The 16,159-nt window shown below is 41.3% G+C and overlaps 1 protein-coding gene across 1 annotated transcript in view; it reads left to right on the forward strand.

Annotated features, from left to right (window-relative positions):
• The window catches only part of HELZ (helicase with zinc finger), a 3,197,037-nt gene that overhangs the window by 149,284 nt on the left and 3,031,594 nt on the right, over nt 1-16,159 (forward strand). Inside the window, exon 2 of the mRNA XM_044085095.1 lies at nt 9,599-9,674. Coding sequence (XP_043941030.1) covers nt 9,599-9,674 — 76 coding nt within the window. The remainder of the gene's footprint in view (nt 1-9,598; nt 9,675-16,159) is intronic.

Genomic DNA, 16,159 nt, shown 5'->3' on the forward strand with positions numbered 1-16,159 from the left:
GTGTGAGAGTACAGGCGAGACCAGAGGTGTGCCTTATGGCAGAGCTCCTGCTTTTTAAGAGACAGGAACCCATGTAGTATCTTTTGGTCTGATAGCAGAAATCCACTACTATTCTGAAATATTAAATGGAGGCAATAAAGTTTATACCTAGGTAGCTAACTTATTCCTGTAAGTGAAGGAAGGAGCACAGTAGAAGGTAACAGCATTTATGAATGTAATGTCAGAATAGGTTTAGGAGGAGGTATAGTGAGAGAACCACAGTGATGCATTGTGTAAAGCTGTAGAGAGTAAATTAAAAGAATGTAGCACTACGCTGCCAAGACAATTTTAAAACCAGCACTTGGGTAAGCATCCACAAAATTAATCAGTATGTCAAAAGAATGTATATACCAAAGCACCAGCAACTGAAATTACATACATAAAAGACGTACTTGTTAAAGGGTTCAGGCTCAACATAAACAGCTTATCTGACTAGAATAAAATCACTACAAATACAACTCTCTCCACCAAGGTCTTTTCATTGTTTTACACACTACTAGAGATGATAGAAATGGGAAAACACATGACACATACCAGGCCTGTGAAGTTAGATTGTGACTTAGTGGGTGTGGAGCCCTGAGTGAGGGCGTATGTAAGATTACATTCTACTACCGTGACCCAGAATCGAAGGTGGGTGGAAGGGTGGAGATGTGGAACTGCCCACTGTTTAGCTTAGACATCAAGCCTAGGCTGCTTTGTAACCCACCCTTACAGTTTTATTGCTGAAAGCTATGGCTTTATTGCTGGTGTTAAGCAATTTGCAAGAAGGCACAATGTAGAACAGGTGTTCTTTCATTTACTGAATCCAGATACCATTTTTATTGATAGCATTTGGCTTGAATGCTGAATAAAAGGTTAATTTTCTCATGTGGATTCTGTAGTAGCTGTCACTTAATTGCAACAGGTCTGTTTTTTTTATGATGAAACCACTAACATTTATGGGATGTTAAGAACATTTTATCTGGAACAGAAGCAAGTGAGGTTTACCTGACTAGCTGCATCACATGTTGGGTGTTTTATATAAGCAAGACGGGACACACATTGCAGCAGAGGATAAAGGAACATATGTATGCAATGTAATGAAAATAATCTTTATACAAGTGTTTAACTAGTGAGAACTACAAGGATTTTTTTTTATAGATCTTAGGAGTGCAGACTACTTCAAACTGGCCCTGGATAGAAGGGAACAATATTGACAAATATTGTTAGTGGCCAATTTTTCCCTGGGTACGGGTGTATTTCTCAGCTTGAAAATAAGATCAAAATTGTAGATTTTATAAGGGTGATTGCCACTAATGACTGCTGGGGTCTAGATATTAAACTGTTTCAAACTGGTGTTCTTTTTATATGCAACTGTTCAAAATGTGCTAGTTTCAAGAAATGTAATGATTGGACATTGTCACGTTTCAGCCATGTGATTGTTGCAGATTTATTTAAATCAAAATGTTTTATGCAAGAGAGGTTTTGTTAGCCTGAAGAAGTCCTCTATTTGTTGGATGAAAGCAATTAATCTAAACTAGAAAAATATTTGTGATGTCTCAGTGGTGAAGCTTCTTTTAATTTATGATGCTTTTTGTTGGATGAAATTTTGGAGATGTGGCTTGACTGAATGGTCATTAGATTGTGGCTCTATGTGTGTAATGTATGTATGAACAGTTTTCATTGGTTTATTTTTAAATGATGGCAGTGATCCTTTAAGAAACTTTACATAAACCAGTAGTAGAGTAGTAGCTGTGATTAATAGGCAAGTGGGACACTTTAAGTGCCTCTGACTTCTTGCTATTGAAATCTGCACTTCATTTACCTCTCTCCCCGGTGTTTACAGTGTGTGTGTGACTCAGCCCAGTGTAAACCGCATGTGGTCTCCCAGTTTTCCCAAGAAAGTGAGGCCTTGGTGACCTGCTTGACTGCCATCCCCCACTTTTAAGAGGGACAAGAGCTTCATATACCCAGCTGTAGGGTTTTTTTAGGTATGCAGGGAAGGGGAAAATCTAACTTGGCAGAGTATGACATGGTGGATGTCACACCCACAGCATTAGTTAGCTCATGCTGCCATCTACTAAGTGAGTGATAGCCTTCATACAGCCAGCAAAACAAGCCATTGCTTCCACTGGGGTATATGTTGGCTGTAAGCAGAACCCCAGTCCGTTACCTCAAGATGGCATATGGATAAAAGAATCAATCAGAGGAGGTTAGAAAAGATTAGGAAGAGAAATTGGAAAAGCAATTCCCAAACAATGGGAGGATATATGTATGTTTCCCAAATATGCAACAAAATCTAGAAGATTTAGGATTTCTTCTTGTAAATGTTTACATAGTTGTCTTTATACCTCAAGTAGACTCCAGAGAATTTTTCCTCAGGTAGACAGCAAATGTTTGAGGTGTGACTGGGAAGAAAGAGGTACTTGGGAACATGTTTTCTGGGAGTGCAATGGGCTGGCGAACTTGAAGAATTCCCTGCGGGGCTGCACTGTCATAGATGCTGGGTGGGCAGATTGGTGTGATGAGGGAGATGATTTTTCTGAGCTGTGATACAGAATCAGAATTGCCTAGACATAGTAAGCCCTAGACATGGTATGTCCTTGCAGTGTCTAATTATGGTGGCTGTCAAAAAAGCAGTAGAAAATGGAAAAAAAATCTAAACCAACTGTATCGGAAGTAGTGAATATAGTATCAGATAAAACAACTGGATTTGCAATCTTTAGAAAAGGGTAGGAACAAACTACATAGGAAAAAATGGGAATTGTGGGAACATTTCATACAGGGGAGGAATTTAAAATTCTTTTAAAGAAGACTGGACTTAAATGAGCTATGTAATGTTTGACAGAAAATGATTAGATAGGGTTATAAGTAATGTATAATGTTTGCAAATGGGAGTGTCACTATGGATTGTGATGTAAAATACTTGCAACTAGGATTGTGCTGGTGTGGTTTGTTTTCAATTATATATGTACAATTCCTTATTTTGTAAGTGATGGTTTAATAAAGATGTTTAAAAAGGGGGGTAGGAATGGAATTATTAATTAGGTTGCTTAGGTTATATGATGTATAGCAATGTATGTGAAGTATAATTATTAATGTTAATACAGTTTGATTACTTTTGTATAAATGTACATTTGCCCATGTCACAAGTAGTGAAAATTCAATAAAGGTGTTGGGGGGGGGGCAAATAGATGTGAGCTGCTCACTTGCACACATCCCCATGCCTCTGCTCCTCCAGCACCTGATTTACTAATTACACTTCTGTCTCCAGCCCTCTGGCCACCCCATCCTCCGTGCCATAATTGGCTGCTGTTAATATTATGAAGACAAAAAAATATTGACAAGGTTAGGCGGATAAATTAATTAGGGTAGCTATTCAAACGTCAGCGGATTCTGCAGTAGTGTAGTCTGTACATAGAAAAATGTTTAAAATTTTTAATTGTGTTTTAGGGAGGCAATTTAATATAGTTTATTTTCAGCAGGATGTTCAGCTACAGAAGCAAAGGAAGCTGTATTCATGTGTGTGTGTGTGTGTGTGTGTGTGTGTATATATATATGTATATATATATATATATATATATATATATATATGTATGTGTGTATATGTACACATAAACATAGATAATATATATATATATATATATATATATATATATGTTTTGGGGAGGCACAGGAAACCATACTGCATGGAAAAACTTCCCAGGGACACTCTAAGAACATGTACTCTACATGGGCAGTAACTGAAAGTCGTGACTGAACAATGAGCATGTTAGAAACCTTAACCTGTATGTCACATGGTGCCAGTTTCCGAGGATCTGTTACGGTCTGTATTAACTTTTTTACTGTGTTTTGAGAACATTCTATACACTATGCATGATGTTCTTCATCTCACATTGCTGCAGTCCTTACATATGGGTAGTCCGCTGTCCTCGGTCGGCCCGAATACCAAAGTATTAGGCTGACGTCGGTCAAGGCGCTTAAAACTGACATCAGGACGTCAGGGTACAAAAGCGCATGACCGACGTCATTTCCTCAGTCTTTTTTGCCGCATGGTCCGATGCAGAAGCAGCGTTGCAAGTGCCGTTCGGCGTTCTGAAATTTTCGAATTCGGAGTTTCAGACCGAATCCAAGTTGGCTAAGTACCCCGTTGGGGAATATTTTGTTTTTTTCTTGCCTCAGTGTTTTACCGGATGTCAGAAAAAGTGAATAACTGTATTTCTTGTGGGAAACAGATACCGCATAGGGATTATCATTCTTTGTGTATTCCTTGTTTGGGGCCTGAGCACGGCGTTGTTGGGTGTCGCTTTTGTGCTAGGTTCAATAAACGCACTATTAAGCGAAGGTTAGATTGTGCTAGGCTGGTCTTTGGGAAGCAGTGCAATTATAATATGCCGTCGGATTCTCCGGCGCCCGCTTCTGCGAAGAAGCGCAAAGACAAAGCAGTTAAACCCAGGCAAGATGAGTCGTCCGTTCCGGACGCCGGTTCTTTAGAGGCTTCAGTGGGACCGGTGGTTCTGACGGAGACTTCTCTGGAGTCTCAGGGGGAGACTTTGATTTTGCAGGAGGTGGTCTCTCAGGAGGCAGGTCAGGCTGAAGGGGCTTCTCAAGTTACTGTACTCCCCTCCCTTCCTAGGGTGGTTAGGCCTTCTCCTTCTGTTTCCAAGGCTTCTCCCAGAGGCAGGCCAGTGTTAGCTTCTGTTGGTGTCACTCCTAGTTCAGCAGGGTCTGTGCCTAAGAAGCACATGCTTAAAATGGCAGAAGATTTGATTACTCTGATTAGAGGTTCTTTGCCCCCTCCTGATAAGAGGCCTAGGGTGGAGCCAGAGTTGGGAAGTTTTGAGCAGGCATCGGATGTTTCAGAGTCTTCAGCTGAAGACTTGCAGGAGTACTCTCCTTATTCTGATTCTGATGCAGATGATTCCACTCCTTCTGCTTCTCCTCCAGAGGATTTTTCTTTTCAGAGACACTTCATTCTATGAGGGAACATTTTAAGTGGGAAGGTCAGGACTTCTCTGATTCTCGGAAAAGGCTTAGGGATTTTTGCTGTTACCCCAGCATAGGCCCTTGGCTATACCCCCTGTTCTGGATGTTGTGGAAGATGTGTTTGCAGAGGCTTCACTTAATCCTGATTCTCTGCCTCTTGCTCCTGTTAAACCGGATAGGTATTACAGGGTGCCTGAGGCTCATAAATATCTTTATAAGAGTCCTAGGGCGGACCCAGAAACTATTAGTCAGGGACCTAAGGGTGTCAAGGCCTCTGTTGTAAAAAATCCGGTTCCTCTAGATAAAGAAGCCAGAGCTTTGGATAGATGGGGAAAAAAGGTCTATACATCTTCTACCTTAGCTATGAGGGCTTTGAATTGCCAGTTTCATATGTTGAAATATCAAAACTTTCTTCTTTCTCAATTGAAGTCTAAGGTGGATGCTCTGGTGGAAGGCATTGAGTGTAAAGAATTACAAGATTTGGTGCATGTCTCTGAACAGGTGGGTAAGCATTCATTACAGTGTGGTTTTGATGCTGTGCAGGCCTCATCTAGGGTGGCTGCCACTGGCTCAGTTCTTCGCAGGCACGCCTGGCTGAAGGATCAGAATTTATCTGACCATGTTAAGACAAGGATTTTGGATGCTCCTTTGCAGTCTGATGTGTTTGGTTCACCTGTGGAGTCAGTCTTGAAGAAAATGGAAGACAAGGCTAAGTCTATGCAGGCTGTTAAAGATTTTTTGCAAGTTCAGCCTCTGAAGTTTAGTAGGAATTGGCCTGCTAAGGGGTGGACGTATCCTTCTTATGATTCTCAGTCTAGGGGTAGATCTAGGCGTGGTAGGGGCAGAGCTCAGAGTTCTTTCAGGCCTAGAACAGGGAGTTCACCTGCACAATCTTGGTGAGGGCAGGGCCAGTCCTTTCGTAAACAGGCCCAATGACCTACGTTTTCAGCTGCCAGATCCTTCTTGCCTGGCAGCACCTTTGGGAGGAAGGTTAGCACTCTTCAAGGAAAATTGGATGTTGATTACCCAGGACAAATGGGTATTGGATATCATACACCAGGGTTACAAGTTTTATTTCCATACCTTGCCTCCTTTCAAAGGCATGCCGGACGTTCCTCCTCAGCAAAGACTAGAGGCTCACAAACAAATTTCTCTACTACTTCAAATAGGGGCCATACAACCGGTCCCTCTGCCAGAAGTGGGCCTAGGATTTTATTCTCGCCTGTTTCTAGTACCAAAGAAAGGAAACACGTGGAGACCAATTTTGGATTTATCTATCCTCAACACATATCTGGACATTCCCAAGTTCAAAATGTTGACGTTACAACAGCTTTTACCTCTGCTGGGCAAAGATCACTGGATGGTAACTCTGGATCTCAAGGAGGCTTACCTTCATGTTCCTATCAGGCCCAGTTGCAGGAAGTATCTGCGTTTGGGCTGGGACTTCACATTATCAGTTCTCTGCATTGCCCTTTGGCTTATCTACTGCGCCCAGAGTGTTCACGAAGGTTCTGGCTCCAGTGGTAGCTTTCTTCAGGCTAAGAGGAATACAAATCTATCCTTATTTGGACGATTGCCTGATTCTGGCCCAAGAAAAGGACGAACTTCTTCATCATCTACAGTATGTGATGGCAGTGTTAAGATGCCTGGGGTATTCTGTGAGCGAAATAAAGTCCAGTCTAGTACCCTCTCAGGACATGTGCTTTCTGGGTGTGAGACTGAATACAGCATCCCAGATGGCCTTTTTGACCCCAGACAAACAAAAGAATCTTTCTCTTTACTTCCACCAATTGTCTCGTCAGTCCAGGCTGACTGCAAGGACAGTCCTTCAAGCCTTGGGGTTCATGGCATCTTGTATTCTGGTACTTCCCAATGCCAAACTGCATATGAGGAAGCTACAATGGTATCTCAAGAATGTATGGACACAGCACTGCCAAGATTTGGACACTGTCATTCAGATAATACCTTGCATTCAAAAGGAGTTTTTGTGGTGGGCTCAGGAATGTCACCTAAACAAGGGACTCTCTGTGACCCGGCCAGAGGCGAGTCAGATTTTAACGACAGATGCCTCAGACAAAGCTTGGGGAGCTCATCTAAATGGAAAATGGGTACAAGACACGTGGCCTGCCAGACTTCAACATCTACATATCAACTTGAAGGAGATGTTAGCAGTCCAATTTGCATTGATAGCTTTCAAGGATTTACTTCTTCCAGGGCAGGTGTTGATTCAAACAGACAACACAACTGTCATGTGGTACATCAACAAGCAAGGGAACGATTCTTATCCTCTATGCAGGCAAGCAATGATTTTGTGGGAGACTGCTCTCAGTTTACAGCTAAATCCTCAGGCAAGGTTTCTGCCAGGAGCACAGAACTCCTTAGCAGATGTGTTGCGCAGACAAATTATGGATCCCCACGAGTGGAAATTGGATCCTCATGTATTTCAGAGATTGACAGTGTTATGGGGAACTCCAGACATAGATCTGTTCGCTTCTCCACTAAATTACCAGCTGCCAAAGTTTTGCACAAAAAGGTTTCATCCCACAGCTTGGAAAGTGGATGCTCTCTCATTCAATTGGAGCAATCTTCACGTGTATGCCTTTCCACCTCTGCCTCTCCTCCCAAAGGTACTCCTGAAGGTCAGACAGGACGAGCCAAACATGATTTTAATAGCTCCAGATTGGCCTCGACAGCACTGGTACCCATTACTGAGAAGTCTGGTACGGGAGCCTCCATGGCCTTTGCCTTCTATTCCTCACCTGCTGTCTCAGGAGAACAGTCGTTTACTCAATGTCAAACTTCATTCTCTACATCTGACAGCCTGGCATATTCTGTTTTAAACCCTGAAGGGTCTCAGCTTCCACAACAAGTTTTGAATGTTATTTTGGAGGCCAGAAGGCCTAGTACAAGGAAAGTTTACGCAGATAAATGGAGGAGATTTTTATTTTGGAGTACAGCAAAGGACTTTGATGTTTCTAAACCTAATTTAAGTGTTGCGCTTCAATACCTTACTGAGTTATTGGACAAAGGTTTGTCCTTCTCCTCTATAAAGGTTCATGCTGCAGCAATTTCTGCTCACTATGACTGTGACCCACCATTATTTTCTCAGCCTTTGTTTAAGCAATTCCTTAGAGGGGAAAGAATATAAGACCCCCACGTAGAGCTCCTACTCCTGCTTGGGATCTCAATTTTGTGTTGGAAAAACTCACTCTACAACCTTTTGAACCTGCAGCATCTGCAGAGTTGAAATATTTATCATGGAAGACTGCTTTTTTGTTGGCCATTACCTCTGCGAGAAGGGTTTCTGAATTACAGGCCCTTATGGCAGTTGAGCCTTTCTTAATTTTCCACAAGGATAGGGTGTCTTTGTACTAACCCTTCTTTATGCCTAAAGTGGTTTCTAGTGTGGCTTTAAACCAAACTATTCATTTGCCTACTTTTTATGCAAACCCCAAAATAAAGGGGAAAAGATTTTGCACACTTTGGATATACACAGACAGTTGCGATATTATTTGAGCAGAACTAAAGGGTTCAGGCAGTCTCAGCAGTTGTTTGTTTCTCTTGCTTTGGGTTCTCAGGGCAAACCTGTTTCAAAACAAACTATTTCTAAGTGGATTGGTTTTTGTATTGCTTTCTGTTATTCCCATCATGGTAAGGAGATTCCAGCTGGGATTAGGCCTCATTCCACTAGGGCTACTGCCACTTCTACAGCTTTTTAAGGGGTGGCTACTAAAGATATTTTGGAAGCAGCTACTTGGAGTTCAGTGCATACTTTCTCTAAGCATTACCACCTTCCACTTTACTCTAAATCTAGGGCTGGATTTGCCACTGCTATTTTACAGGGCATTTTGGCAGCTCCTAATGCTTTATAGTTTTGCCATCCTCCCTTACCTCTGCTTTGGGATTCTACCCATATGTAAGGACTGCAGCAATGTGAGATGAAGAACATAGTACAGTTTTGTACCTACCATAAATGTAGATGTTCAAGATCCACATTGCTGCAGTCCAATACCCTCCCTCCTTCCCTCTGTTGTTGAAGGTGGTGGTGTGGTTTGTGTTGTACATATTGTAAATATGGTTAGTGCACGGGTGGTTGGTTAGTTTTGCTGGTTTTGGCTTTGGCCTTTCTTGTTAGGGCCTTCTGACATCTGGGGCAAGAAAAGACTGAGGAAATGACGTCGGTCATGCGCTTTTGTACCCTGACGTCCTGATGTCAGTTTTAAGTGCCTTGACCGACGTCAGCCTAATACTTTGGTATTCGGGCCGACCGAGGACAGCGGACTACCCATATGTAAGGACTGCAGCAATGTGGATCTTCGAACATCTACATTTATGGTAGGTACAAAACTGTACTTTTCTGAAATAACACAGGTAGGACTTGTGCTTTTTTTGCAAATTTACCTTCAACAACTTTAACTTTAGAACCTGAAGTCATCACACCATAGCTTCTTTATTTTGATTTTATTTATCAGGGATTTTAATATTGGTTAAAAAATAGAGCATGTGAACACATTAATTCAGTCAATTTTATGTAGTAGAGAGCAAGAAAGAAACATGCTTTCTTAATAGATTTTCTTTTTCCTTCTCATTTTAGATCGTCATGATGGCTGGTGGTTTCGGCCCCCTCCCAGGGGAGTCACAAGTAGTGAGGAGTACACATTATGTAAGAGGTAATACACTTGCCTGAGCTTCACATTTTTTCTAATCTACATCCCCCACCACTACATTTCACTCAGTCAGTCTGGTGTGTGATGGATATCTCCTGTCATCATTGAGCCCACCACCAGAGATATTTCTCTTCATTAGGAAACACTGCAGTTCTATCATCCAGCCCCCTACAAATTGGTGTGTGTTGTATAGATCACTGTTGCAGTGGCCTTACAACTTACGATTTCTGCTGGAGAAGGCCTGATGCCAATCTTGACTTCCATAGTTTTGCACATTCTCCCTTCCTGGCTATGTGGACGTCCATGTCTGTGGGATATCAGCATATTCACAGTACAGGTATTGTCTTCCTACACCATCTGGCGTTTAATTCAGTATTTTTCATATCACTTAAGTGTAGTAGTTACATTCCTCTTGTTTTCCTGTATTCCAGAGTTGGCAGATAACTACTGTGTTGGGTAACATTTTTTTTTCTTTTCTAATAGTGGTACTTGTATTGTTGTGGGTGATTTTAAAGTTTGTACACAGAGCTGTGCTTGTGCTAGCCAAGTACCTGATGAAGATTTTCATACTGAGTGTGCATTTTGCTTTTGCTGCAGTCACAGCATCATGTCTTGTGGGATTTGTACTGGTTTTAACCTAAGGTGATGGAAACAGATTATACAGAAGATTTCTGAGAAAAGTCTTGAGGCCTTGTTCTATTTGATTCATGCCATCAGCCACTCAAATATGACATATCTTGAACATTTGACCTGTAGAAATGTGTGAGGATGTACCCCTTTGAGAAGGAACAATGTAGATGTGGATGCTACTTCAGCCTGGGGAGGTCTCCTTAGGCTCAAATTTGTCGTAGCCAAAAAAGCAGTTTCATAAGACCCAGCATCTGTTTTGTGTGGTACCAGTGGCAGTGCTTTTCTGGAGGTCACCAAAAACTTCTGAGTTGCAGTCAGTACAAGCTCTCCTCAGTGCAGGAGTCTGAGTTCAGTTCTCATTTTATTACTGATGGAAAGGGCAAGTCTGTCTTAGTTCTTGTATGTTAGGACATCCATGGCCATGAGAAGAAGACCTGGTTCCTGAAAAGGCCACCTAATTCCCAGGCCTGAGAGGCAGTAATTGTTCTGTAAATTTAGGACCCAGACATCCTTGTCTTGGATATTTGCTTCTTCAAGTTCCTTGTTTTTGCCTGTCAAGACGACTCCTGTCACCTTCTGGTTGCTGCCTGGGATTGGCGTAACCTGGCTCAGGACTTCATGGCCCCAGGCTAAACTAGGCCAGCTATCAAAGTTGAGGATCCCATCTCAAAACTGGTTAAGTGAACACTCCTTTTATGAAAGTGTGAAGCCTCAGTATCAGAGGAGGAAGAGATGAACTTTACCATATGTCCTTTTCCCCTGTGCTATGACAGTGACACAGAGGACGTCTTATGGTCTGCTTTACCACCAGCAAAGGTTTCATTTGGTGATACCCTGTGTGGAATGAAAAAAAAATCACTTCAAATGGGAGACATAATACATATTTAATGCTTAGAAGTGCTATAGTGAACCTCCTTGGAATATATTCTCCAAATATCACTGATCTTTCATTTTTAGATACCATGCAGGATGTATTAGTTACAGTATCCTTGGAATTGGTTTCTCAGTCCCCTGGTCCTAGGAAGCCTAATCAGTTCTTCAGAATCCGTGATTCCTGCAAATATCTGTACAGTAACTGCCATATCTAAACTGATTTCAGTTTCTGGTATTCTTCCTAGCAAGTGGGATGATAGAGCCTTTGACTGCTGTGGGGGGAAAAAAGTCTATACAGCAGTAACTTTGGCCTTCAGAGCTTTAAACTGAAATTAAATGTCCCCACTCTTTCCTCCTTGAAGGACAAATAGCTTTTGGTAAATGAGTACTTCTTTTACAATTCTAATACTGACTATGCCTGATTGTCAGCCTCCAACATACCTCTCAACCTGAAAATATTAGAAATCTGGACAAAGGCCCATGAAAACTAGGTACAAATCTGTACGGTGATTAACATACCATTTACATACATAATTATGAAGCCCCACCCACTCCAATGGAATTATAGGGTGCCAACTTTTAAATGCAAATTGAAGAACAGACAAGTGGTGAAGCAGCTAGAGCTCTAAAAGTTATCCTCAATATCTTTATTAGCAGTGCACTAATATGCAAATAAGTTGCTGTCAGCTTTCATCTCTTAAAAAGATGGAAATCTCTCTGGAACTTGACATGTGTGTTAGTACTACTTGTCTCTCCAGGCAGATTGAACTTTCAGCTACCTTTAAAATATGATGAGACCATTGACTGGAAAATTGAGACACTGGAAACTGCATTCAATCATTATTAAACAGTTCACCACCTTGCACTTTCAGCTGATGACCACAGTTAAAATGTTCATATCTTTAAAGAATCTGAACTTATGAGGCATAAAAATGAAGCTGATAGCCCAGCCTGCACAGTCAAGTATTTCTTTGCCAGGACTAGACATTCTTTGCCTTGTTTGCTGACGTTGCTTAAATGTTATTGTTGCACATGTTTACCAAATGTTTTCATCTGGATTCGGAAGTTGCATACTAATAAAAAAGATAGTTGACTGCATGCATACACTTGTTAGAGCAAGCAAAGCCAGCAATCTAAACGTAAGTAATCTTGTAATACAACTACAGGTTTAACATGTTAGCTGGAATGCAGGAAAATCTGCAACTTGCAAATGCAACACACGATTCATACCAGTACAAAAACAGTATACAAAATCTGATTACCACAAGCTTTCTCCCTCTCAGTATACCATCAAATCTGTGTGCAAAACATCAAGTTCAAAACAATATTAAAAATTATTTTGATTCTCTTACTCATGACTCTTAACAGTATTAACTAATTATCTAAAACTTCATCTGATATTGTTAATCCTCGTTCATTCCTTACGCATGGGTATCGGATCCGACCTCGGAACCGAGCCGGTCATTTTCCAAGCCTGCATCAGCTTCAAACTCTCAAGCTAAACTATTACCCACAATCCCCCTCTCCCTGCTACCTCAGATTTCGTTTGCTGTGTTGCCATTCGGTCGTGTCCGGCTGCTTCTCTTGAGCTAAGTATAGTTATTTGTTGTTTAATAGCCATTTATATTACTTTTCTGTCAGAAAAGTTTCTATTTCGTTGTCTCTTACCCTATCGCATCTAGCGATCATACTTTCTAAAGGTTTTTCTTTTTTCTGTACCTTTTTACCGCGAGGTATTCTCCCCTTACCATCGTTAGAAATCCTTCCCTTTTTCTTATACCTTTGGGTATTCTTTTCTACCATTGCTGGTCCAAAATAAAGGGAAAGGATTTTGCACACTTTGGATATACACAGACAGTTCGATATTATTTGAGCAGAACTAAAGGAGTTCAGGCAGTCTCAGCAGTTGTTTGTTTCTTTTGCTTTGGGTTCTCAGGGCAAACCTGTTTCAAAACAAACTATTTCTAAGTGGATTGGTTTTGTATTGCTTTCTGTTCTTTCCATCATGGTAAGTAGATTCCAGTTGGGATTAGGCCTCATTCCACTAGGGCTACTGTCACTTCTACAGCTTTTTAAGGGGTGGCTACTAAAGATATTTTGGAAGCAGCTACTTGGAGTTCAGTGCATACTTTCTCTAAGCATTACCACCTTCCACTTTACTCTAAATCTAGGGCTGGATTTGCCACTGCTATTTTACAGGGCATTTTGGCAGCTCCTAATGCTTTATAGTTTGCCATCCTCCTTACCTCTGCTTTGGGATTCTACCCATATGTAAGGACTGCAGCAATGTGAGATGAAGAACATAGTACAGTTTTGTACCTACCATAAATGTAGATGTTCGAAGATCCACATTGCTGCAGTCAATCCCTCCCTCCTTCCCTCTGTTGTTGAAGGTGGTGGTGTGGTTTGTGTTGTACATATTGTAAATATGGTTAGTGCAGGTGGTTGGTTAGTTTTTGCTGTTTTGGCTTTGGCCTTTCTTGTTAGGGCCTTCTGACATCTGGGGCAAGAAAAGACTGAAATGGCGTGGTCATGCGCTTTTGTACCCTGGCGTCCTGATGTCAGTTTTAAGCGCCTTGACCGACGTCAGCCTAATACTTTGGTATTGGGGCCGACCGAGGACAGCGGACTACCCATATGTAAGGACTGCAGCAATGTGGATCTTGAACATCTACATTTTATGGTAGGTACAAAACTGTACTTTTCTGAAAATAACAGGTAGGACTTGTGCTTTTTTTGCAAATTTACCTTCAACAACTTTAACTTTAGAACCTGAAGTCATCACACCATAGCTTCTTTAATTGATTTTATTTATCAGGGATTTTAATATTGGTTAAAAAATAGAGCATGTGAACACATTAATTCAGTCAATTTTATGTAGTAGAGAGCAAGAAAGAAACATGCTTTCTTAATAGATTTTTTTTCCTTCTCATTTAGATCGTCATGATGGCTGGTGGTTTATTTCCTCAGAGTCACAAGTAGTGAGGAGTACATTATGTAAGAGGTAATACACTTGCCTGAGCTTCACATTTTTTCTAATCTACATCCCCCACCACTACATTTCACTCAGTCAGTCTGGTGTGTGATGGATATCTCCTGTCATCATTGAGCCCACCACCAGAGATATTTCTCTTCATTAGGAAACACTGCAGTTCTATCATCCAGCCCCTACAAATTGGTGTGTTGTATGATCACTGTTGCAGTGGCCTTACAAACTGATTTCCCAGTTGCTGGAAGGCCTGATGCAATCTTGACTTCCATAGTTTTGCACATTCTCCCTTCCTGGCCATGTGGACGTCCATGTCTGTGGGATATCAGCATATTCACAGTACAGGTATTGTCTTCCTACACCATCTGGCGTTTAATTCAGTATTTTTCATATCACTTAAGTGTAGTAGTTACATTCCTCTTGTTTTCCTGTATTCCAGAGTTGGCAGATAACTACTGTGTTGGGTAACATTTTTTTTTTCTTTTCTAATAGTGGTACTTGTATTGTTGTGGGTGATTTTAAAGTTTGTACACAGAGCTGTGCTTGTGCTAGCCCAAGTACCTGATAAAGATTTTCATACTGAGTGTGCATTTTGCTTTTGCTGCAGTCACAGCATCATGTCTTGTGGGATTTGTACTGGTTTTAACAACCTAAGGTGATGGAAACAGATTATACAGAAGATTTCTGAGAAAAGTCTTGTGAGGCCTTGTTCTATTTGATTCATGCCATCAGCCACTCAAATATGACATATCTTAAACATTTGACCTGTAGAAATGTGTGAGGATGTACCCCTTTGAGAAGGAACAATGTAGATGTGGATGCTACTTCAGCCTGGGGAGGTCTCCTTAGGCTCAAATTTGTCATAGCCAAAAAAGCAGTTTCATAAGACCCAGCATCTGTTTTGTGTGGTACCAGTGGCAGTGCTTTTCTGGAGGTCACCAAAAACTTCTCTGAGTTGCAGTCAGTACAAGCTCTCCTCAGTGCAGGAGTCTGAGTTCAGTTCTCATTTTATTACTGATGGAAAGGGCAAGTCTGTCTTAGTTCTTGTATGTTAGGACATCCATGGCCATGAGAAGACCTGGTTCCTGAAAAGGCCACCTAATTCCCAGGCCTGAGAGGCAGTAATTGTTCTGTAAATTTAGGACCCAGACATCCTTGTCTTGGATATTTGCTTCTTCAAGTTCCTTGTTTTTGCCTGTCAAGGCGACTCCTGTCACCTTCTGGTTGCTGCCTGGGATTGGCGTAACCTGGCTCAGGACTTCATGGCCCCAGGCTAAACTAGGCCAGCTATCAAAGTTGAGGATCCTATCTCAAAACTGGTTAAGTGAACACTCCTTTTATGAAAGTGGGAAGCCTCAGTATCAGAGGAGGAAGAGATGAACTTTACCATATGTCCTTTTCCCTGTGCTATGACAGTGACACAGAGGGCGTCTTATGGTCTGCTTTACCACCAGCAAAGGTTTCATTTGGTGATACCCTGTGTGGAATGAAAAAAAAATCACTTCAAATGGCAGACATAATACATATTTAATGCTTAGTAGTGCTATAGTGAACCTCCTTGGAATATATTCTCCAAATATCACTGATCTTTCATTTTTAGATACCATGCAGGATGTATTAGTTACAGTATCCTTGGAATTGGTTTCTCAGTCCCTGGTCCTAGGAAGCCTAATCAGTTCTTCAGAATCCGTGATTCCTGCAAATATCTGTACAGTAACTGCCATATCTAAACTGATTTCAGTTTCTGGTATTCTTCTAGCAAGTGGGATGATAGAGCCTTTGACTGCTGTGGGGAAAAAAGTCTATACAGCAGTAACTTTGGCCTTCAGAGCTTTAAACTGAAATTAAATGTCCCCACTCTTTCCTCCTTGAAGGACAAATAGCTTTTGGTAAATGAGTACTTCTTTTACAATTCTAATACTGACTATGCCTGATTGTCAGCCTCCAACATACCTCTCAACCTGAAAATATTAGAAATCTGGACAAAGGCCCATGA

The sequence above is a fragment of the Protopterus annectens genome, chromosome 10.part0 (assembly GCF_019279795.1).
Source record: "Protopterus annectens isolate FY-2018-M chromosome 10.part0, PAN1.0, whole genome shotgun sequence".
In the NCBI taxonomy this organism is placed as follows: Eukaryota; Metazoa; Chordata; order Ceratodontiformes; family Protopteridae; genus Protopterus; species Protopterus annectens.